The sequence below is a fragment of the Hyalella azteca genome, unplaced genomic scaffold, assembly GCF_000764305.2.
Source record: "Hyalella azteca isolate HAZT.00-mixed unplaced genomic scaffold, Hazt_2.0.2 contig13225, whole genome shotgun sequence".
NCBI lineage: Eukaryota > Metazoa > Arthropoda > Malacostraca > Amphipoda > Hyalellidae > Hyalella > Hyalella azteca.
In genome coordinates this window covers 454756-476997 of record NW_025943154.1, presented here as the reverse complement: position 1 = coordinate 476997, position 22242 = coordinate 454756, and the positions used below count along the sequence as shown (strand labels likewise).

General features: G+C 39.7%; 3 protein-coding genes across 3 annotated transcripts; all 3 read left to right on the top strand.

The window, feature by feature from the left end:
• The first annotated feature begins 3864 nt into the window (after window positions 1-3864).
• Window positions 3865-8233, top strand: LOC108665001 (bifunctional endo-1,4-beta-xylanase XylA). The gene is made up of 4 exons (XM_018151712.2): window positions 3865-4251; window positions 5087-5207; window positions 6147-6279; window positions 6685-8233. Exons 1-4 carry the CDS (start codon window positions 4185-4187, stop codon window positions 7798-7800), a joined length of 1437 nt encoding a protein of 478 aa, XP_018007201.1. The 5' UTR covers window positions 3865-4184; the 3' UTR covers window positions 7801-8233.
• Window positions 8234-11634: 3401 nt separating this feature from the next.
• LOC108665039 lies at window positions 11635-16183 on the top strand. The gene is made up of 4 exons (XM_018151759.2): window positions 11635-11949; window positions 12784-12922; window positions 13271-13409; window positions 13678-16183. Exons 1-4 carry the CDS (start codon window positions 11805-11807, stop codon window positions 15733-15735), a joined length of 2481 nt encoding a protein of 826 aa, XP_018007248.1. The 5' UTR covers window positions 11635-11804; the 3' UTR covers window positions 15736-16183.
• A 73-nt stretch (window positions 16184-16256) lies between these two features.
• LOC108665005 lies at window positions 16257-20534 on the top strand. The gene is made up of 5 exons (XM_018151716.2): window positions 16257-17217; window positions 17427-17552; window positions 17995-18135; window positions 18450-18556; window positions 18903-20534. The coding sequence occupies exons 1-5, from the start codon at window positions 17008-17010 to the stop codon at window positions 19450-19452; spliced, it is 1134 nt and encodes a 377-aa protein (XP_018007205.2). The 5' UTR covers window positions 16257-17007; the 3' UTR covers window positions 19453-20534.
• Window positions 20535-22242: the final 1708 nt, after the last annotated feature.

Sequence of the window (22242 nt, the reverse complement as noted above, 5' to 3'; positions counted from 1 at the left end):
TGCCACAAAGACGTCACTTATACCTGCTTGAAAGTGAAATATGTTTTTTATTCTAACCGGATAAAAAACATGACATTGCTGATCTCACTGTGATATCACAATTAAGCAATTGCTGACACATGTGGCGAGATAGCACTGGGCAGAGTGGCCCAGTGGTTACAGTTCAGCAGAGGACCAGGATTGGCGCAGAGAGGCGCGGGTTCGATCCCAGCTCTGTGCGCCAGTTTCTGGTCAGAATCGGCAAGGAGGCCGGGCGGTTAAGCACTGCAGAATTGTAGCAGTGAGTTGCGAGTTCAAGCCTGCAACAAGCTGTGGATGTTCTGCGATGTTAAGAATCGGCGATAGTCCTACGGCTTACTAAACGCTGAAACCGCTATTATATTATTATATTCTGTGCACTAATGTAAAGGATGAAGAGGAGAAATAGATGAGAGAATGCTTCGTGATGAGCAGAATGGCTTTGGACGTAACAGAAAAGCAGAAGATAATATATTTATTGAGAATTAAGTGATGAATATATATAGGACGTGTATTTTGCTCTTCTACAGATATAAAAAGCGTATGACTATTGATAATGAGTTGAAATTTTCTTAGTATATTGAAGGTCGGATATTGAAGGATTATTATTATCAACGCTGACACTGCGATCACTATTACCTAGGTCCCTTGAGACGAACACTGTTGATGACGTGCCAGACGCAATGTAACGATGGGAGCGCAGCCGTGCACCACCAATTTTGTGCACCAATAAGCCCTGAATCGAACGCCTTGGATCTCTCCGGACACCCACCAATCCGCCGTGAACCACTCGGCTTTGGCTTCCTCCGGCCTCGCATAGAACCTGCCGTGCACCACCAGGCCGCGGATCGAATCTGACTTCCGGGCATCGTTAAATTACGTAATTTTACGTTCACCGCATCTGAGGTTAGGTTTCAGATAGCATAGTTCTGTTCCAAAATTTATCGTCCTTCGAAGAGTGGCCGTTCGACCGAGGGCTGGTTCGACCCACGGCCTAGATACGGACGGCTTGAAGTGTTAAAGGCTACGTTCCGGAAGGCAGGAATCATGTCGGTCCATTACATCCAGGGCAGTGGTGGTCTTCGGCAGGCGACCCGTAACGATAGCCTCCGTTATCGACAAGTTAATAACCAATAAACGACTTAGACTGATCAGGCGCTCTTTCGAATTTATAGATGCAGAAGCGATGAAGCAGTTGATTGTTGATGTCGTGCGCCCGAACCTAGAGTTTGGAAACGTCGTGTGGTCACCGAAACTTGAAAAGGAAAAAAATTTAGAGGAGAGTGTTCAAAGACGTGCAACAAGGATAATTCCAGGCCCGAAAGGCACGGCCTATGAGGAAAGGTTGTGAAGCTTCCAAGCCTCCGTTATCGACATCTGCGTGGTGACCTGGTAGAAGTATACAAGTATACTCATGATTTATACAAGGTCCCAAAAGGATTACTAGAATTTGAAACAATAACCAACGACAGGGGCCACGACCATAAACTAAAGAACTACGTTGCAATACATCCATTCGACAAAATTTCTTCTCGCTTCAAGTCTCCGACATGTGGAACAGCCTCCCCATAGCATCGTTGACGCTCCGAGTATGATCGTCTTCAAGAACGGACTAGATGAAGCTATGCTGGAGTATATGTTCAGTCTTAATATGCCCATCAACCTTACGGACCAGGCAATAAGTCCAGCAGCTATCTCAATTAATCGTCAGTTATGGAAATATCGGGTTCCAAAGGCCGGATCCTTTGTGAAGCAAGTCACGAAAAGTTCATGAATCGGCAACAGGCCATGGGCATATTTCTTCAGTGCCGACACTCTATATTCTATTCTATGACTGGGTTTGACAGAAGACTGCTGTCTCAGAAGCCGTTGGACTGAATTAAAAAATACATGAGAATCGTGAGAATTATATACGAGTATGTCAAAACAGACAATACTAGAGCAAAATATAGGCTGGGAGATGTTTAAACCAATTGGTAGACGAGCAGAAGGTCGCACGACAAGGATGAATCCTGTCCCCGCTTCTCTTTTACAATAGTATATACAGATGAGATCCCTCCTAGGGTGAGGCCAATGAAATTGTCAAAAGTACGTGGGCAGTGAAATTTTTAAAAATCCTCTGTATGCTAGTGATGCTGTGATCACGAATTAAAATGTTGCCTAACTCGAGAGTATGCTAGACTGTAAGATAACCGAGTGTGGTAGGGATTTCGAGGTGCGATTCAGCACCGAAAGAGCCAAGTAATTGCTGTGAATGGATCAGTTGCGAATAACTAATTTTTCGAAATACAGACATTACATCCGAAGTTGTCTGCTAAAGAGCATTCAGAATCTCTAGCGGTAATTTATTTTAGAGTTGTATTCCAATTCCACACTATTTTTATATACAAATAAAAACCCAAAGGTTTCCATTTTATTTATTTATTGGACATCCGGTGTTCGAAATCGACGTAACATCGTTGGGTTTCATACTCGATCAATCATAGTAGTTGATTTGTTATTTAGAGTCGACTCAGTTATTTCCAAAGTAATACTCAGAATACAACGAAAATATGAATTTAATTATAAGTTATATAGTAATTATTTTGGGGTCATGTTTCAATCCCAAGAAATAAACGATCAAGGTTCATTTAGCTAATTTGAAACAGGTTCTGTCGCCGCGTCAGTGTCTTCTCTGTTGAAAGAGGATGCAAGTGCAAATTGCTTAAAGACAAAATAACCCAACAAAAAAGTATTAGAATTAAAACTTCATATTATGTCAATAATTCCGTTGTCCTTTCTTCAGTGGCTGACCACGAAGAAAGTCTGAAATAGCACAGCAGTTCTGCTGCTATTAGTTGGAATTTCGATGTGGCCGATAAAGCAATAAGGTGGTCAATGGCCGTCGTCGAGACATGCTTGTAAATGTGATAATTATCGTTCATAAATAGTGCCAGACTGGAGGCATCCTATATATCGGAAGAATGTTTGAAAGACGCTGATGCTTTAATCTTTGCTGCATTTCAAACCTAAATATCGTGGTGATATTAATGATTTAGCTTCACATGTCAGTAATGAAATTGAAACCTCACTTCATTTTGGTCTGCGGAAAATGTGATATTTTCGATTATAGCAAGCCCTTGCTCTTTATACCCCTACTGACTTGAGGAAAAATGTTTGCTTGGATATCTTAAGGAAAGGGGGACAAGTTATATCTGATGCAATAGACTACGTGCTCCTGACTTGAACTAAAGGACAACGAGATCCTGGCGAAAAAGATCGAATGAACTGGGGTAGTCTAGACGACGAACCATTGACGTAGAATGTGATGAGCCCCTGAAGTTTTGTGAAAGTTCGCGTGAATAGATTGTCAATATTCACGTGACGAAAGATATGTCGACCTAATGACGTGTTATATATAGCTGCGCCCAAACGGAGCAAGGGACTAGTTTTAAAGAATTACAGAGTTAGTGCAGAAGTTGGAATGAAAACCCGCACATCCGACGGCATAGTAATTGCCAAATAGCGTCTTTGCAGGCGACAGATAGCGGACATTGTAAACATGAGCAGCAGAGCTGATGCTGATGGTCGCATTACCGTCGCAATCATAGAAGCCAAAGTTTGTGCTCTCTCTCCTTGAGGACCACTGTCAGCCGCGGACCGCGGAACAGTGCAACAAGTGGAAGCGACGCAGAGAACCTTTCCGTCTAGCATCAGTGGAGAGTTATCGAGAGGGGTGCTAGGTGACCGCGGGAATAAAGCACAGTGGACACCGGGGCAGGGAGTTGCTTGTTCGAGACACGAAACAAGCTGTGATAATTCTACAATGTTCAGAATTGGTAGCCTAATCAACGCTGACACTGCTATCACTATTACCTATATAGGTCCCTTGAGACGAACACTGTTGATGACGTGCCAGACGCAATGTAACGACGAGAGACACACTCGACGGACGAATGTCACATTTTACATGACGGGCGCTGTGCGCTTCTGATGACCGCACATAACGAGCCCCACACACGGCAGACGAATCACTGTTCGCTCACTTATACGGTGTTTGTTAAGTAATAATACCTTCTTGAACTGATGCCATAAGATATGTTCAAAAGCATCTCAAAGATCGTTTGGCTAACAAGATTCGACCTTGGCTTGCTCCAGATATTGATTTTTTTATTTTAATTCTTAAAATGTTGGACGGACCGGCATTAGACTTTTTAAAAAGTTTCATCGTAGATACGCATGAAGTTAAAAAAGGTGAGTGAAAGAAAGGCACACCATGATCTGCATAGTGTCAATTAATGCAGTGTGACGTGTCATTCTCCTGTTATTTTACTCCTTAACTTTTAATATTCTGGATTATGATCATTAATTTACCTTTGTTTAGTAATTAAATTTCATTTTAATATTTTTCAATCGATTGAAATTAAAATTGATTTTATTCACGGCAGACCTGATGTTGTCATACTGCAGCTAATATTTGGAATAATTTTATTTCCGTAAAACTGAAATCCTTTAAAAAATTTGGAACGATTAACGCGATGGATTTTTTTAAATGAATGTAGTACAGTTTCTTGTGAATTAACTTATTGAAATTTGATGATTAATTTAGTGATTCATTTTTGTACTGGTGAATTTAATTCTTGAATTTCAGTGAAAATATAAGTCAATTTTTGTCCCTGTGAATTTTTTTCTTAACTGTCTATGAACATACAGATCAATTTTTCTACCTGTTATTTCAGTTCTTAAATTTCAGTGAATATACCGGCCATTTTTTCGTATGAATTAACAACTGTCTCATTTTATATAGTTAATGAAGAGGCAGGGCAGCCATGGTTGAACTTGAACTATATAAGGTTGACCCACGAGAAGTTCCGTCTTACAGTTCACCTTTCTTGTTACGTCACTGAGATGGAGAAACGTAAACAAACCCGTCATTCCCATGACGGATTGGTTGACTGTTCTGATCGCATTTCGGTGATTGGTCAATGTCTGTGACGTCACTGAGATCAGTGACGTCACAGACGAACAACAAGCTACATCCGCAAAAATGAGCTTCATGTGTCAACCTTATACTAATTCAACCATGCAGGGCAGCCTCCCCGTCAGCTGGCACCCGCAGTCGACGTTGCTGGGGACCTGCCGAATAGCGTGGGACTTGCGAACAACAAGACGTATTCCACGACGTCCCCGCCCGTATATGTCTGGACCTTGTAAGATGAGAGACATCGCAGCCTTATTGTACCAAACTATACTTGAATTTTGATTCCATTAACATAATGAATGTAGCATGACTCACCAGGGTTGCCAAATGGCCTAAAAATGGCTATGTCCGCGGACCTAGATAAGGCATATAATTCAATATTTACTAGTAAATTTGTAGGTTCTGGTGCTAAATTTTGATTTTAATTTTTCTTGCTCTTTTAATTTAATAAGGGAATACCGCAATCATAAATTTATGTCGTCCAATTCAATTGAAGAAAAAATTAAATCGCAGAAAAAAAAGACGCTGCAACCCACCGGTGTGTCTGTGTCGTGCGGCACTCAACGTGTTAAATGGTACCTAGTGCTCTTGATATTTTCTAGGAAATTTTTATCGTACATGAGTTATATTGCGTAACAATTCAGCTCCATGCATAATCTGATGGTGGAAAGGAAAATTATACATTCTGGAAGAAATTTTGACATAATCCAAATGCAATATTAATAATCGGGTCATCTACAGTCTCTACACTTGCATCGTCACTGAATTCCCGCTCGCACCAGCTATAGTTTTCACGCTTGATCGTTTAAGAACGGTGCCTATGATTCAACTTTCAAATTTATATTAATTATTATTTGTGAGATGATAATTATGCTTAACTAAATTTCGAAAGTCTATAGAAATGTAACTTGTGAAGCTAATGCTGCTGTGTACATTCTTACTGCGCCTGTGGGATCGCATTCCTGAGGACGGGTAATATGAAGAGTTGGAAAAGTGCTTCCAACCCACAAAAAAAGCAGCAATTCTGAGTGAAGAATATTAAAATCAATTTGCTCTCCTGTTTATTCATTGCACATATTTTATTCATTTTAATCAAAACTTAGTTCCGTCTAGTTCCTATTTTCTAAAAAGTCTTGCTAGTTTATTTTCCGATTGTAATTTTTCTCAGGCGAAACTTTACTTACCTCAAAGAGGAAGAAGAACGGGCTCTAGGGCAATTGGATTACCCGCTGTCTGCAGAACTCGGGATGTGCCCTCACTGCCGGGACCGAGGGCATGGTCAGATCGAGCATATCTATAAGGTGAACGAACTCGATACATATATTTTATTTCATACTTAGATAACTTATAATGCAAATCTAATTTTAAAATTAGTAAATTTGAATTTTAATTTACTTGATATGCCTCCTTAAATTCAAGATTAAATGATGCCCGAGTTTGGGTGTTTTTCATTCTTCGTGGATGTTGCATTTAGCAAACAACCGGCCTGTGACGATAAAAAGATAAAGCTGAATAATATTAAGTCAGTTCTCTACACGCTTTCTGCATCGAAATGTGGGAGATTTTGAAGTGTATGTTATTTGCTTCATAAATAAAATAAGTAACTTTCTCCTGAAAAAAAAATTAGGACCGAAGTCGTCGCTACCGAAGAATTGAGCTTTAAATATTGTAAACCAATTTACTGATGTGTACTATCCGTTTTTCAGGATATTGGGGAACGAATCGTCTGTCCTCGAATAAGTTATAAGATGGGTTACCTGCTACAAGCGATAAACAGCATTTCAACCGTTATCTTACCAGGCTGGCATCCGCAACTCGAAGACCTGATCGAATTCAGCGCCCAATTCTATTACATCATCTTTAAAGTTGCTGATCTATTGTACGACCAGATGTCTCTGACAGACATCGTCCAGTTCCTTCCAGTAAATCAGCAAAATAATTTCAAGAGTGTAATCCCATGCCGGTCACCAACCACACTCGCTAATTCTTCTCTGCCGTCGATCTCCGAAACAAGATTCGAAATCGATATAAATAATTTAATAGAAGTCATGTTGCAAATAAACGAAGAAGTGTTATCCCAATCACAACCTCAACCACAGCCTACACACTTATCCCAAGCACAGTCTACCGACTCTCCTCAACCGAAAACTGCCAAAGGATCCCAACCTCAACCTATCCAAAACTTCCAAAATAAATCTCACGGAGGTTTCCAACCTCAGTCAAGCCGAGGTTTCCAGCCTCAGTCAAGCCGAGGCTATCAGCTTCGGTCAAGCCGACGCTTCCAACCTCAGTCACGCCGAGTTTTCCAATCCCAGTCAAGCCGAGGTTTCCAGCCTCAGTCAAGTCAAGATTTCCGGCCTCAGTCAAGCCGAGGTTTCCAGCCTAAGTCAAGCCGAGGCTTCCAACGTAAGTCAAACCGAGGCGTCCGGCCTCAGTCAAACCGAGGCGTCCGGCCTCAGTCAAACCGAGGTTTCCAGCCTAAGTCACGCCAAGGCTCCCAGCCACAGTCAGACCAGAGCTCCGATCTTCAGACAGACTCGAACAATTCACTACAGTCAGACTGGAACAACCAACAACAGTCAGACTGGAACAACCCACAACAGTCAGACTGGAACAACCCACAACAGTCAGACTGGAACAACCAACAACAGTCAGACTGGAATACTCCACTACAGTCAGACTGGAACAACCCACTGCAGTCAGACTGGAACAATTCACTACAGTCAGACTGGAACAACCCACTACAGTCAGACTGGAACAATTCACTACAGTCAGACTGGAACAACCCACTACAGTCAGACTTGGAAGCCAACGTAATTTAGATAGGTGGTCCTAACAACAACTAGCACATGGAGCTTTTAACATCTATCGACCTGAATCTCCACCTACGTTAGCAAAAGCCCCCAACCTGCCAGCCAGCGCTTGCAGCCTCAACCAGATCCAACTTCGTATCTCAGCAGCTACGGAACGTCCTACCTCTGTCAGCTCAAAGACATCAGTCGGCATAAAGCCTCCTACCTCAGTCAGCTAATAGCCACCTAGTTCAGTCAGCTCGAAGCCTCCTACCTCAGTCAGCTACTAGTCACCTATTTCAGTCAGCTCGAAGCCTCCTACCTCAGTCAGCTAATAGCCACCTAATTCAGTCAGCTCGAAGCCTCCTACCTCAGTCAGCTAATAGCCACCTAGTTCAGTCAGCTCGAAGCCTCCTACCTCAGTCAGCTCAGAGCCTCCTACCACAGTCAGCTAAGATCCTCCTACCTCAGTTAGCTAAGAGCCTCCTACCTCAGTCAGCTATGAGCCTCCAATCTAAAGAAGCTCAGCCGTCTACCTTAGTCAAGTTAGTCAACTTATATATTTCAAACCATGACTATAGCTTCCAACCTCACCTAGACTACAGCCACAAAAATCAGCCTATCCAGAATTTCCTAGCATGTCCTTCAATTAGTTCTTAAATGAGTGCAACGCATATATTCCACCATGACTGCAAGCACGAGTCCCAGGCCTGACAAGCCATGCCTGATAGTCTCAACGATTCAATCGATGCGCATGCCATCTTACTTTTTTCGTTTTCCCTTAAACAATTTCCATAATATCTAGTTAAGATTGATTAAATATCTCGTTATTTGACGAAGCTTTGCCTAAAATCCATTTACGAGCGGTCACATACCTCCCGTCAAGCTCTGGTGTGTTCAATTCATTCCTGTGCCCGGATCGTGTCAACGACGCATCATTTAGCTACATTCTTGTACTGTAATTATGGATTAATTCTTAGTATAATTTTTACTTGTTAGAGATAATTATGTAGGCATTTTAGTTATTTCGACGACGAAAATGAATATTGAAAGCTGAAATTTTGTTTCATATTTCGGTTTAACGACGAATTCGATAAGTATGTATTTTAACCGTGTATTTTATTTTGATTTTATCCTGGACTTTGCTGAATATGATTTGTACTCAGTATTTTACATGAATTGAGCCAACATTTGTTATAGTTTTTATATGATTTCTGTTATGTTCTGGTTGCTACCATGTTAATATATATTTTGAAAACCCAAAGTTACACCAGCTTGCGTGGTGTAACGCTAGCTGTAAATGATTTACTTTTCCTCAGTATAGCTAATGTCGTTCTCTCTCGCTGTTCACCGTTGGAAATATAATCGACCAAATATACTTATTTATTACATCGACTCGTTGATTTATAAAGACCAGTTTTACTGATAATCTCAGAACTTGAGGCTGATTGTAATTTGATGTATACAAACGAATGTTGTATGGAAATAGATTTTCATCAATATTCGGCATTTTGTTCAAGACGAACTTTTGATTTTTCTTGGCTGCTGCCATCGCCATCGAATGTGCGATTACGTATTCCTGCAGTGCGTATTCCACTTTCTTTCTGATGCCATCACTTTCGAATGTGCAATGACGCATTCCTGCAATTCTTATTCCATCTTCTTGGCTGCTGAAATCGTCGTAGGTTGATGGCCACAATCAATGCATGGGCCAAGGTTCGTCGTGGTTGAGCCAGGCAGTATTTAGGCACAGGTTTGTCATACTAAGCAGGTGGGAAATAGATCTCGAGGTGTCAATTATTCCTCCTCCTGCGCTTCTTGAGGCCTCTTTTGTGGATATGGAGATTTCTTTAATGCTTGTTTCTGCCACATTTCGGCTTGCCAAGACATTGTACACTAATTTTTCTTGACGCCGCTTACAACTTCACTTATGTATATCAGTTCCTCAATTGTACCCATTGAGGCGGCGAAAATATTTTCGAGATCTCAGTCATTCATGTTGATGTAGTAAAGTAAGCTGCTATGCGTCATTCTCCAACTTAGTCACTTAATTGGCATAATTAATTTGTAAGCCAAGTTCTTATGGAGTAACTGTGTTTCATTAGCGCTGTTTCTCGTTGTGGCCGTTCAACTCGCGAACGAAGCCTTGATTGAAAAATTTTGCATAACCTAAATAAACATTATCGTTAGCTGATTCGGAATGTATATTCAAGATTAGCTTCAAATCTGTTTTTGGCTGAATGACAGAATTTCGACCCGTATGACCGTTTAAGTTGAAAACGAAGGCGAAATCTAGAAAAATAATCACGACCTAAACATGACCTTTGGGTCCTAATGAACTCGTGTGCAAAGTTTCGTCGAGCGTTCATTGGTTTTGGGAGATATTAAATGTTCACTGAATTTTGCAGGCCGACTGCGTAAATTTAGTCCGGCCGTGAGACCGGCCGGACTCAATGCCGGTCTCTCAACCAATCTCTAAATTCAATGACCAAGGAATATCTCCCAAACTAATGAACGCAGCTCGATGAAACTTGGTACACGTATTCATTATGGCCTAACGGTTTTGGTTAGCTCGTGAAAAATTTTTTCACTTCAACATCATTCCTGAGTTATAGAACAATTTGGGCCAAATTTGCAGTGACCAAGAAATTTCTTCTAAACTACTGAACAGATTTGAACGGAACTTTGATTGTACAAACCTAACCTCCCAACGGTGATGTTTAGCTCGAGTCAATTTTTTTCGACTTTTTCTTCGTTTGCGAGTTATGCGGCTATACGTATACGGCTTAGTCAATGCAAATTTAACGTCGGCCTCAGAAACTACTGTCGTTTCTCTGTAAGTCCGTATTACTCGCGAACGAAGGCAGAATCGAAAACTTGTCACGAGCTAAACATCACTGCTGGGAGGTAACGTTTGTATATTCAAAGTTTCGTTGAAATCTGTTAAGTAGTCTAGGATAAATTTCTTGGTCAGTGTAATTTTCAGTCAGAATCGCTCTATAACTCACAAATGACAGTGAAATGGAAAAAAACTCGCAAACGAAGGTAAAACCGGAAAAGTTGTAACGGTCTTATCCTCACCGTTGGAAGGTTAAGAATATATAGAATAGAATAGAAGCGTCGGCGTTGAAGAAATAGGCTCATGGCCTGTTTTTATTCAAAATTTCGTTCAAATCTATTCAGTAGTGTAAAAATATTTCTTGGTCACTGCAAATTTAGACACGAATTGCCGTATAATTCGCGTATGAAGGTGAAATGGAAAAAAAATCACTAGCTAAACAGCACCGTAAGGTCCTGCTGAATACGTGTACCAAGTTTCATCAAGCTGCGTTCATTAGTTTGGGAGATATTCCTTGGTCCCTAAATTTGGAAATCGGCCGTGAGACTGGCCACAAGGCCGGCCGCGTGTCCGGCCGTAAATTTGTCCGAGGCATGAGTTCGTGAAATAGTCAGTAGTCAACAGCAATGAACGAAGAAATAAGGAGGAAGAGATTGAAAGATGCTCAATTGAAAGATTACTATATCTATAAACGTGCTCTCTAATGTCGTGCGCGGATCCAAAAGCTATTTTCACTAAAAGTATCTAATAAAAAGAAATGGAAACAAATTTCAACCATCATTGGAAGACAAATCTTTAACCCAGAAGTTTCATTAAGTAAATGAAAAAAATTATTACGTGAATGTTTTATATATCATCGAACTATTCCTGACCTCTTAGTAAGTATTTTGCAGAGTGCTAATTATGAAAAATTATTTGAGAGATCACAAGTGGCAACATTGCAGATTGCCTCGTATAGTCGATTCGCACTCCAAATTAATTACAATTCAGTTAACAAAGAGACGCCGCAGTGGTTGGTTGTGAACTAAGAGTTTTGGATGGTCTGTTAATGCTCTCTTTGACCAGCTGTTTTTCAATGATTCTATGCTAACCTGATTTGATGTTTTAGTGTTGAATACTGAATTAATGTTAAAGTCTACTTTGTTTCAGTTGAATTTATTGTTGTTGTTACTCCATATATTTTATTAGAGGAATAATGGCTATGTTTACTCGTGTATTCGACGGAGATATTCACGTCCAGAGTAAAATTTACCCCAGCAACCCCGCTAGTAATGCCAACCAACTCAGCCTTGCCAATCCTGCCAAGCTTAATCCGTTGGCATCCTGCTTCAAACCCAGAGGTACGTTCTGAGCACCAGAGAATTTGGTTTGGATACTATAATACGTAATGTTCCTATTAGTTTTTGAAACGGAGCTTTAAGTTTCGTCAAATAGATTTTTTTCGTCACTTCTGTGCTGTGGTTCGTCCACTGCAGTGTTTTGCGGTTGTGACAGTGGCACGGGCCGCATGAAAAACTAGCTATTAAGCATGTCTACCGAACGTTCGGTCGATAAAAGTTTTTACCCATGCTTTTCAGTCTATATGCTTTTCTACCGACTACCGAGTACTATTTGTCAACTTTTATAGGACTTGTCTAGTTGTCTCCTCTCCAGACTGATTGTGATGTCATCATCTGATATTTCCTCTCCAGACTGATTTCCATTGGACGATTGGTTGTATCCAATACCGTATGCCATGTGTACTATACTAGGTAATTTAATACTCCTAGAATTCCAGCCACTGAAATTCTGAAATCCCAGACAAACTGGCGAGTATTATAGTACCCATTCGCATTGCGTGTTATGATGAGAGTACCTAGTTATGCTTTGAATCAATGGTTCTGTTTTCTAAGTTTCAATGTGCATCGAGAGCTCATAACAATTTTATATTAGCCAAGAATGTTATTCCCCAGGAATGAAAATCCAGAATATTATGTTGCCTCGAGTAATTTCAATTTCTAAAAATATATTTTCTTCCCTTGAACTGTACATACCTGCTGCCACCGCTAAAAATATACCGTACCAGTACCTCAGCACATTGCACGCTGGTATTAATTAATTAAATTCGTTGCGTTGCTACGTTATACTTTAATGCATAGTAAATACATTCATTTAAGTCGAATTCTGATTTTCAGCTCTCCGATCACAGTCTGAGGGTGCTACGTTGAAAGCTTATCAAGATAAACTGACGAAAACGCAAGTCGTCGAGAAAACCGTTACCTTCTACACGCCTAATCCAGCTGAGAGTTCGGGACTGGTAGCTTACGTCAACCAGTGAGTTCTAAATTTAGTATTTTAGTGTGGCCTGACGAAAGGTTTTTACCGTGAACGAATCAAAAGAGTACCAATATATTTTCTGTGGAACTGGCATTTGTATTGCTATATACTTATAATATAGTATTAATACCTGTATTAATAGTATCGTTAAATTCACGGTTAAACTCCTCAAATTCTCAATGTAAAATTGGACGAAGATTCGCTCGATATTAATTAGATAAAATAAGTTTTATGTGGCTGTAAAAGTTTCTTAAAATTCTCGCAGATACTAATGTAGGCTAATTAACGAGACCTAAGTAAAATTTCAATTTGACGAGTGCTCAAAGTCGAAGGCGTTTCCGCCAGACGCTTCTGCACGGTGTCGCGTCGTGACGCGCAGTTGCTGGAGCTCTTGGCTCCCGGTCCTCCACTGCCATCGCATCTGCAGCCCGCCTGCAGTTACTGCCATAAACGCTCGCCCAAGATATGTTGGCATCCCTTCAAAGTTAGTTTCTATTTCATTCAGTGCCGCTATTGAGTTGGTACCTGTATTCATATTTTATTTAAAAATTCCGAACAACCATCTGATATTATTTAGTTGGTACTTTTAAGCTGCCAATTTTTTCGAAGTTAATCAGGCATCGCACATCGGATTAGTGATGGTCACTCATTCCTGATTAGTTTTAATTTTTTAGCTTGAAATTAATTTCAAAGCTTTGAAGTTACTATAGTGAAAAATATAACTTAGCACTTCTTTTGTGATCCATTTTCAGGATAATTTGGGTAGGATCATATGCCCTCTGATTGGATACAAGTTGGCAGTTCTGGAGACGTATAGAAAGAAACATCCATCTTACCAAGCCATCAGGTCGGTTCACCGTCGGCTCGTGACTGGCCAAAAGCGTTCGTTAACTCCTCCTGGACTACATCCTGAGAATCGATCAAAGCTGCAGTACCTAAACGAGCTCAATAGTTTCCGAGACATCGAAAACATGAACGACATGAAGTTGAAGCGCAAATGTCTGAGGTACGAGGCAGAGCGGCAATCGCTGGAAGCTGATTACTTCAAGAAGCTGCAGGAATGTGAAAAAGCGTACAACAGTAAATCTACGGGAGAAGTCTTGTCTTACATGCCAGTCTCTGAAAGAATAGCAAGTAGATCGCTCCGCTCTGCCGCAAGCTTAAATCTTTCTAAGTTGTCGAGCATTTCGTCCAAAGACTCGAAGACTACTGATGGTGCTCGTTCCGGTAGTGCCAAGTTGGGCAACAATGGATATTCCAGTCACAACTCGTCAAGCGATGGAAGTGGTTACACTTGCTCTTCAAAGAACGGTTATGGGAGCGAAAAGTTCCCACAGAATATGGATGCTTACGTTGAGAGTGTGCTGGCTAATGATGATTCATGTTTATCCCACATAACTGGATCTGTTACTTTTGATGGTTCGATTAGCAGTCAAAACGGCAGCAATGTTGATTGCTCGACATCTGTGAAGCTTCAAGCTTCTGACTACAACTGTGTTGTTTCCAATCGTAATCGGGTATCCAAAGACAATTATTTTAATAGTTCATTTTCATTGGTTTTGTCTGATGCTTCGTCCAGTGAATCCGAGAACTCGTTCATTTTTTCATTGCTGGGTGACTTGCAAAAAATTTCTGCCGACTCGGGATCGAAGAAATTCACATCCACCGAAATTCTATCCGCACTACAGTTCACTTTGCTGGACAAGGTTGATAAGGATGACATCTGGAAAGATGTCTACCGTCGGACAATGGATTGTGTCCTGGATCGATGTTCTGTGAGGAAGGATTTTATCAGAAAATATTTAGTTGACAATTTTTACAACGATTCCATGTATCAACCCGACGTAATTTCACTCGCCGCCATAATTGCGAATGTGTTGCCGTTGCCTCAGACGAATCTCCGCCGTCTGTCATTCTGGATCGATTTGGAGCACATTATTACAATTGCCTGGAATTCTGACGGTAATATTGATGGTTCATCATTATCGACACTCAAAGATAGAGTAGTAAAAGTATTGAACTCGTTCGGAGGCGAAGATTATCCATGTCCGGTCAGAGGCGTGCATGGACTAACAGAGAGCAAGTATTCTCAGAACGGGGCATTTGAGATCACCACTGCTCAAGCTCAACAAGATTTAAACAATAATTGTATTTTTACTTTGCCATATGAATCGAAAAAATATCGCAATATTTTGACTTGCACAGGATACGAAAAAGCTGATCTTGGAAATGACGTTTGGTGTCAACCGAAACCAATGAATGCTCACCAAGCATCGGCGCCCTCTGACTCACTGGCTGCTACTTGGGCTGGCTTTACCGATTCAGCGCAACCACGCCTCAGCTTTAGTCAAGTTTGCAGCAAACCAGTAGAAAGCTTCAATCAGACTTGGAAATGTGGTCAGAATGAACAACTCGCCCAAGTCAGTGTACCAAAAGTCCCTTGGAGCCTGAACTGTGGCGAACAAATGACGTTTGGAAAACATTTTCAACCTGAACCTTCCCAGAGCCTACAAGGATTTAAGACTGCGCTTCTGACGCTGAAGCTGCTCGATTATTTCTTCGACAATTGTCATATTTTCTCGACACATTTTCACACCGAAGATGTCCAACGAATGTTAGCTAGCGTTTCGGTGTCGAGCGTACAAATCGCAAAGGCTGTCGAAATGTTAGATTGCATGGTTGACACGGACAATGATGGCATATTTAGGCCGGAGACTAGATGGCAAAAACCAAATTTCGAAAAAGTGAAAATTGTTGATAAAATCTGGTCTTCCTACGATAAACGCGGGGAACACTATAGTCTTTGGTAGCTCATTATTTAGCATTAATTTGTTTGAATTTAATGGTGATGTATACATCTGTACTATTTCAATTCTTAGTTAAATTTTAACTTGTTCTTTAATGATGGCAACTTTAAAATACTGTAATAATTTCTAAATTGTTATGTATTTTTCCCATTTGCACATTTTATGATGTCAGATTTTACTTTTTAGGTGTAGACATTCATTTGTGTGAATAAAATGTGTTTTAGCTGCTGCATCCTGACGTGCTACGTTTTATTTCAGACGTGAATCGGCATTGCTTAAATATTGCGGTATTATATCATATTGATGTCTGATGTTATCTAGGTGACGATGTTGTCATCTCAGTTCAGATCTATGGAATAACATAACGTCAAATAGTGTTCATTTTGAAGAATACATTGACTTGATTTGTATTTGTTAGAATTGAAATTTTAATACAGGACCACGAAATGCATCTCTCGTTATTATATTCTTTCGTCCTTCAAGAAGATAATAACAGCATGACCATAGGTTACCGAAAAGGTCCGAAATGGCCATGATTTAATCATTATTTTTTGCAAATTAATGCCATGCTATGAATGCTTGTGAAAAGTGTTCATACTTCTAAAATGATGAGAACCGTTTTACCAAATTGTGTACTGTTCAAACAACGTTTGCTTCAAGGAATAATTTCGGAATAAGTGCTTATTGTGAAGATCTTTAAATAAGACGATATTGATACTCGGTGCTGCATATGACTATATTCATCACTTTGAATGCATTTTTTTAATGCTATGAAATATCTGACCGTTAAATTGAGTGGGCATTTTGACGGCCTAAAACTAATGGCGGCATCCTTGAATGGATGCTATTTGGAACTGCATACTGTGGAACTTGCGGGTTCTACACTGAAATTTTAATGTTCATTCCGTGGCTGCATGAAGGTGCTCACATACGTACTCTTTTTTTTCGAAATGATCACTGTTAGCACGCGGAGAAATGCTTGACCTTCGACAGTGATAACGTTATCACTTATCGACGATGCTGGACATGAGTTACTTTCGTAAGTAAGAGGAGTTTCGTGTGCTTGTCTAGTCACTGCATATAAGCGACATACATAAGCCTTTGTGCGACTGAAGTGAAGAAATAGCGATTTGTGAAGCGAAGTGTGTCATCAGTATCTTACGTAAACTAACTAGTTTTCGGTAATTATCCGTAATTCTGCAACCTATACGCAATCTTGTTGTACTATGTTCTAATCCCAGTTTAGTCCAACCACTGGTGTTCTGAAGTCGTATAATGTCTAATTGTAAGTCTCAATTGGTAAGCATATTGAAAAAAATTTTTGTTCGAAAGGCAGCGGTCTCGCACACTCTGACTTTCGCTCCAATGGAAAAGTCCTATACAATGAAAACTGGAGATGAAACTCTATCAATGACTGTTGTGCCTCCTGAGGAGTACAATAATTATGCTGATAGTTTACGTGAGTTACGACCACACTCTTACCAGGTAAGTGGGTTCCTCCAAACAACTGATAATAATTTTTTCACATTGGTCCATTTAATCTTTATCAAAATCCGAATTCTCTGCATTTTTTTTATGATTTGCATCCCTGATATCTCCGCATAAATGTCACGTTGAGGTCATGAGAGCAATTCATCGATTTCTAATTCAAGTAGAGCGAATGAAGTTAGCAATGTATCAAGCCCTATTCCCAGATCGAAGCGATGTTGCGAGCTCAGCTCAAGTACGATTTCTTTGGCCTCATCAACGCAAAGCTCTACGCGCCCGCGAGCTCCTCGCAACGACACCACATGGCCGTCATCTCGCCCTCCGGCTCTTCTGTGAGCAATTATATGTACTAAATTTGTGAACTCATTTTTCAATATAATCTTTAATCATTGCATTACCAGCGGTTTATGTCTGGACGATGATGGTTAAAAATGTATATTCAGACAGTCGGTGTACTCTCAGGTTTTGACTTACGAAAAGAAATGAGGTTACTTTTTCCTCTATTGCGAAAACGAGATTTCATCATCTTGTTGAAATACAAATACATGCAATTAAGTTTAACCTTCTAAATACGAGCAAGAAATATGTTTTCTTCGTGTTTTGCATATGGCTAATACTTGATACTCATACTGATCGAGCTACTGTAAACATGAACATAAACCTTTTTGACTATTTTGATCAATATCTTTAAATCCGTTATTACTAGGAAGTCAATCTTGATTATAAGGGATTTTCATTGTTATTTTATACGTGAAGGAAACTCCTGGTATATAGACAGAGATGGAGTCGTTGTCTCTGTTCTGGGACGACGACCAGCTGTCAGACGGCACCGTGTACCGCCTGCTGCAATCTCTGCCGCTAAACTGGCAGAGACCCTACGTGATCCGCCAGATTCCAATTCACCTCAGCGCAAAAGTTGGTCAAACTATATAAATAAATTAAAATGAATAATGTGGAAGGATATCTGCTGTCAGATCAATCACCGTTAAAATACTGTACAGCAGAGCTTCGAAGAAATGTAACGCACGGAAAGTTAGAAGCTTTTTCATATACAAAACAGCTGAGTAATGATACCGACTAAATTGTTTTTTCTTCGATTGATTGATGGGAGAGGAAATTTGCTCTTGACTGCAGTTTCAGGTTATTCAAACAATATTCTTTGACATTTTTATAAATAATTTTTGTTTACTCTTAACGATAACTTTACTCCCGAATATCAAACTGTACAGCTGGACCTCATGATGCAAGAGCTCTCCGGAGGAATCCTTCGCCAGTTTGCACCTTTTCCTGTGGTGATCCTGTCACTGGCTCCTGAGGACACTCCTCCGGTCCCTTCGTATGTTTTTATTTCTAGCCTGTTAGAATTTTGCAATCTATTCTGGGTCTAATTGGTGCTTGTAAATGAATTGATTATATTTCTATGACTTTGTGACCGAAGGGGTTTGAAGGCAGTTTTCGTTAATCCTTTTTCTAGTGCATTTGAATAATTTTTGAACGAGTGATGGCTTGATTATATAAATCCTATACTATGAATAACTTGCTGACTCACGCAATCAAAGCATAAGTTTACTCCTGAAACTCAAATGCAAGTCGCATTTAACATAATCAATCTCATGTTCGATTTGAAAAAATTGTAGCGTCTTGGAAAAATTTTGTTTTAACAGAACCGTATTTTCTTCTAGACTACCAAGCGGTTACGTCTTCGGGAAACTCGATGCAAGTTTCAGTGAAGAAGTTATGTCAGTCTGGTCTGACGCGCCCACGGAGACTGCCAAGACCGTTTCAAAATATTTCGAAAAATTTCCGTCAGTCGCAATTTTCTCCAAGGAAAACTCTAGAAAATGCTTGGCAAATGTTGTGGAAAATGGATCGGATCCTTCCACAAACGGGAAATCGGCTGAGTTAGCAAGTTACTGCTGTTTCAAACAGAGTTCGGATGTTGGCATGACTTACACGGACGAAAAACACCGCAGAAAAGGTTTGGCTCGAGCTGCTACATTACAGTTGTGTCATGAACTACACTCACAAGGGATATTTGTAAACGTTATGATTGAACGCGTTAATGAAATATCCATAAAGCTGCATAAGAGCATGGGCTTCAAACACTGCACTGATTCCCTGTTTATTTTCTACATCCCGAAAGGCTTTAACATATATAGTTTTTCTCATTTTGAAAATATTGCCAAATACATTCCCGAAGACCAAATAAAAAAGTGGAAAGATTGCCTCTAAACTATCCGTTATGAGATGTAACTTTTGTTTTGTTGCTAAGCGATCTGCCCATTCACGTTGCTCTTGGCTAAGATTTAATCAATGCAATACATATGATCATATAGCATTTGACGACAAAACACGCTTACCCAGATCGTCATAAGTAAGCCAATTACCAAGACGCAAATGTCATCCAGGATTATTGACTTGTTTTTGACGTGGAATACAACTACTTGGTGGTGCTAAGTTTCATATACTTCGACTTGGGATCAAGCCCGGTTCATAAACGAAAAATACGCTGGCTCCTTAATTGCAGTTTGATTAATTTTAATAGCTTTTAGATCAATTTTGCAATTTTATCAACTAATATGAAGTAGTCAAGTAGACAACTCTGCGGAATTCACAGCTCCGAAAATGGCGGGGAATTCCAGTCATGGCTTCGAAATTCAAAATATTGTACACCCTACGTTTGTATCATTTTAAAACCTTCGCTGTAAACTTACGTATTTATGAATAAGCGTTTTCTACATATTTTTGCAGATTTGATCATTATTTATGTTACGGACATGATTTAACAGTCTAATAAATTATTTTGGATATGTAAATAGACATTTTAAGTCAAAGTGAATACGTACCTTAGCATATTTCTGGGAACATGATTAGTACAACTAAAATGAAAATACGCATTTCCATTTCATTTGATTTCAATATGATGCAATGCATGACAAGTGACAAAATTAATCTAGGTTTCCACTATGAAGATAGAGCGACACCTTTCATTGGCAGCTTATAACATTTTGAACCCATAACTCGCTCCCAATTTCGACACTAAAGTATTGGCCTACGAAGCTAATTGGCTTGCATATTACATCCTGTCTTTGATTAATTATTTATGGTCTTTGTGTTAACTTAGTTCCAATCCAAAGAGACGAGGTTTAATTCATTTTCAGAATTTTCATCTAGTGGCAATTTTTTACCATAATCAAATACTCCTGGAGATACTATTTTAAAAATTATAATGTATTTCATTGACTAGATTTTTTGCTGCACATATAGAATTTGATCGTAAATAGAATTAATGTTGAAATGTTTATATCCACATCTTATACCATACTATATTTGTATACTCACCGCAGCGTACTGATATTATCTACTTATATTTCAAATTTGAATAAAATCCGTTCATAATTGAAGGAGTTATGCGTGCCAGAGTTGAAAATTAAGTTAGGTTTTCCATTCGAGCTCGCAGGCGAGTTCGCACGCGAGTTCGCTGAAGTGTCGGACCGGTTTACCCAGATCGTTATGAGTAAGCCAATTGCCAAGACGCAAATGTCATCCAGGATTATTGACTTGTTTTTGACGTGGAATACAACTACTTGGTGGTGTTAAGTTTCATATACTTCGACTTGGGATCAAGCCCGGATCATAAACGAAAAATACGCTGGCTCCTAAATTGCAGTTTGATTACTTTTAATAGCTTTTAGATCAATTTTGCAATTTTATCAACTAATTTGAAGTAGACAACTCTGCGAAATTGACAGCTTCGAAAATGACGGGGTATTCCAGTCATGGCTTTGAAATTCAAAATATTGTACACCCTACGTTTGTATCATTTTAAACCGTCGCTGTTAACTTTTGTATTTATGAATGAGCGTTTTCTACATATTTTTGCAGATTTGATCATTATTTATGTTACGGTCATGATTTGACAGTCTAATAAATTATTTTGAATGTGTAAATAGACATTTTAAGTCAAAGTGAATACCTTAGCATATTTCTGGGAACATGATTAGTACAACTAAAATGAAAATATAATTATACGCATTTCCATTCCATTTCAATATGATGCAATGCATGACAAGTGACAAAATTAATCTATGTTTCCACTTTGAAAACAGAGCGATACCTTTCATTGGCAGCTTATAACATTTTGAACCCATAACTCGCTTCCAATTTCGACACTAAAATATTGGCCTACGAAGCTAATTGGCCTGTATATTACATCCTGTCTTTAACTAATTATTTAACGTTTTTTGCGTAAACTTAGTTCCAAACCAAAGAGACGAGGTTTAATTCATTTTCAGAATTTTCATCTGGTGGCAATTTTACCATAATCAAATACTCCTGGAGATACTATTTTAAAAATTATAATGTATTTTATTGACTAGATTTTTTGCTGCACATATAGAATTTGATCGTAAATAGAATTAATGTTGAAATGTTTATATCCACATCTTATACCATACTATATTTGAAATTCTTGACCTTACTGTATCAAAGATAGGCTGAATTATTTGTCATAATTTTAAGCATAGCCTTGTGCCTGTCCCCCTTCAGGGGAGACTTCTGACATGTGTCTGTTCTCGTCAGAAGTCCTACGGGATTTCGCGCTCCTAGGGGGATTGTTCCTGAGCGCCCCACCGCTGAGCTCGCGGTGTCTGACTGCAGGTCTCAGTTGTGAGGTCAAGTAATTATGTAGGTAGGATTCCTTACATTTCCCTTCTCTGTCTCTCTCGTGCGGGCGGCCAACGTCCCTTGTAAGCGACCTCTTGTTCGAGTGTCTTCGTTTCTGTTGCTTTTCACCTGTCCCTCCTTGTCACATCGTCTCTTTGAGATGCTAACGCTGCTTCTTTCTAGCCAGCTTCGGCGGGCTGGACAATTGTGACCCTCCGCCTCTTGTGGGTGACTAAAATTTTTCTGATTTAAGAAACTTTCGATAACCGAGACCATGGTTGATGTATTAATTCAACCATGACTGAGACCTTCCACCTACTTGGTGACGTTCATCTTGACTTTCGGTCTGAGATAGCT

What these genes read in the sequence shown, in the direction of transcription:
- LOC108665005 (XM_018151716.2), top strand. Translation starts at nt 17,008, where the DNA reads ATGTCTAATTGTAAGTCTCAATTGGTAAGCATATTGAAAAAAATTTTT. An exon ending in CAATTCACCTCAGCGCAAAA is followed by an intron (nt 18,136 to 18,449) that starts GTTGGTCAAACT and finishes CAAACTGTACAG; the next exon opens with CTGGACCTCATGATGCAAGA. An exon ending in GACACTCCTCCGGTCCCTTC is followed by an intron (nt 18,557 to 18,902) that starts GTATGTTTTTAT and finishes ATTTTCTTCTAG; the next exon opens with ACTACCAAGCGGTTACGTCT.
- LOC108665039 (XM_018151759.2), top strand. Translation starts at nt 11,805, where the DNA reads ATGGCTATGTTTACTCGTGTATTCGACGGAGATATTCACGTCCAGAGT. An exon ending in CTGGTAGCTTACGTCAACCA is followed by an intron (nt 12,923 to 13,270) that starts GTGAGTTCTAAA and finishes CGTTTCCGCCAG; the next exon opens with ACGCTTCTGCACGGTGTCGC. An exon ending in TATGTTGGCATCCCTTCAAA is followed by an intron (nt 13,410 to 13,677) that starts GTTAGTTTCTAT and finishes ATCCATTTTCAG; the next exon opens with GATAATTTGGGTAGGATCAT.
- LOC108665001 (XM_018151712.2), top strand. Translation starts at nt 4,185, where the DNA reads ATGTTGGACGGACCGGCATTAGACTTTTTAAAAAGTTTCATCGTAGAT. An exon ending in TACGCATGAAGTTAAAAAAG is followed by an intron (nt 4,252 to 5,086) that starts GTGAGTGAAAGA and finishes TCAACCATGCAG; the next exon opens with GGCAGCCTCCCCGTCAGCTG. An exon ending in CCCGTATATGTCTGGACCTT is followed by an intron (nt 5,208 to 6,146) that starts GTAAGATGAGAG and finishes AATTTTTCTCAG; the next exon opens with GCGAAACTTTACTTACCTCA.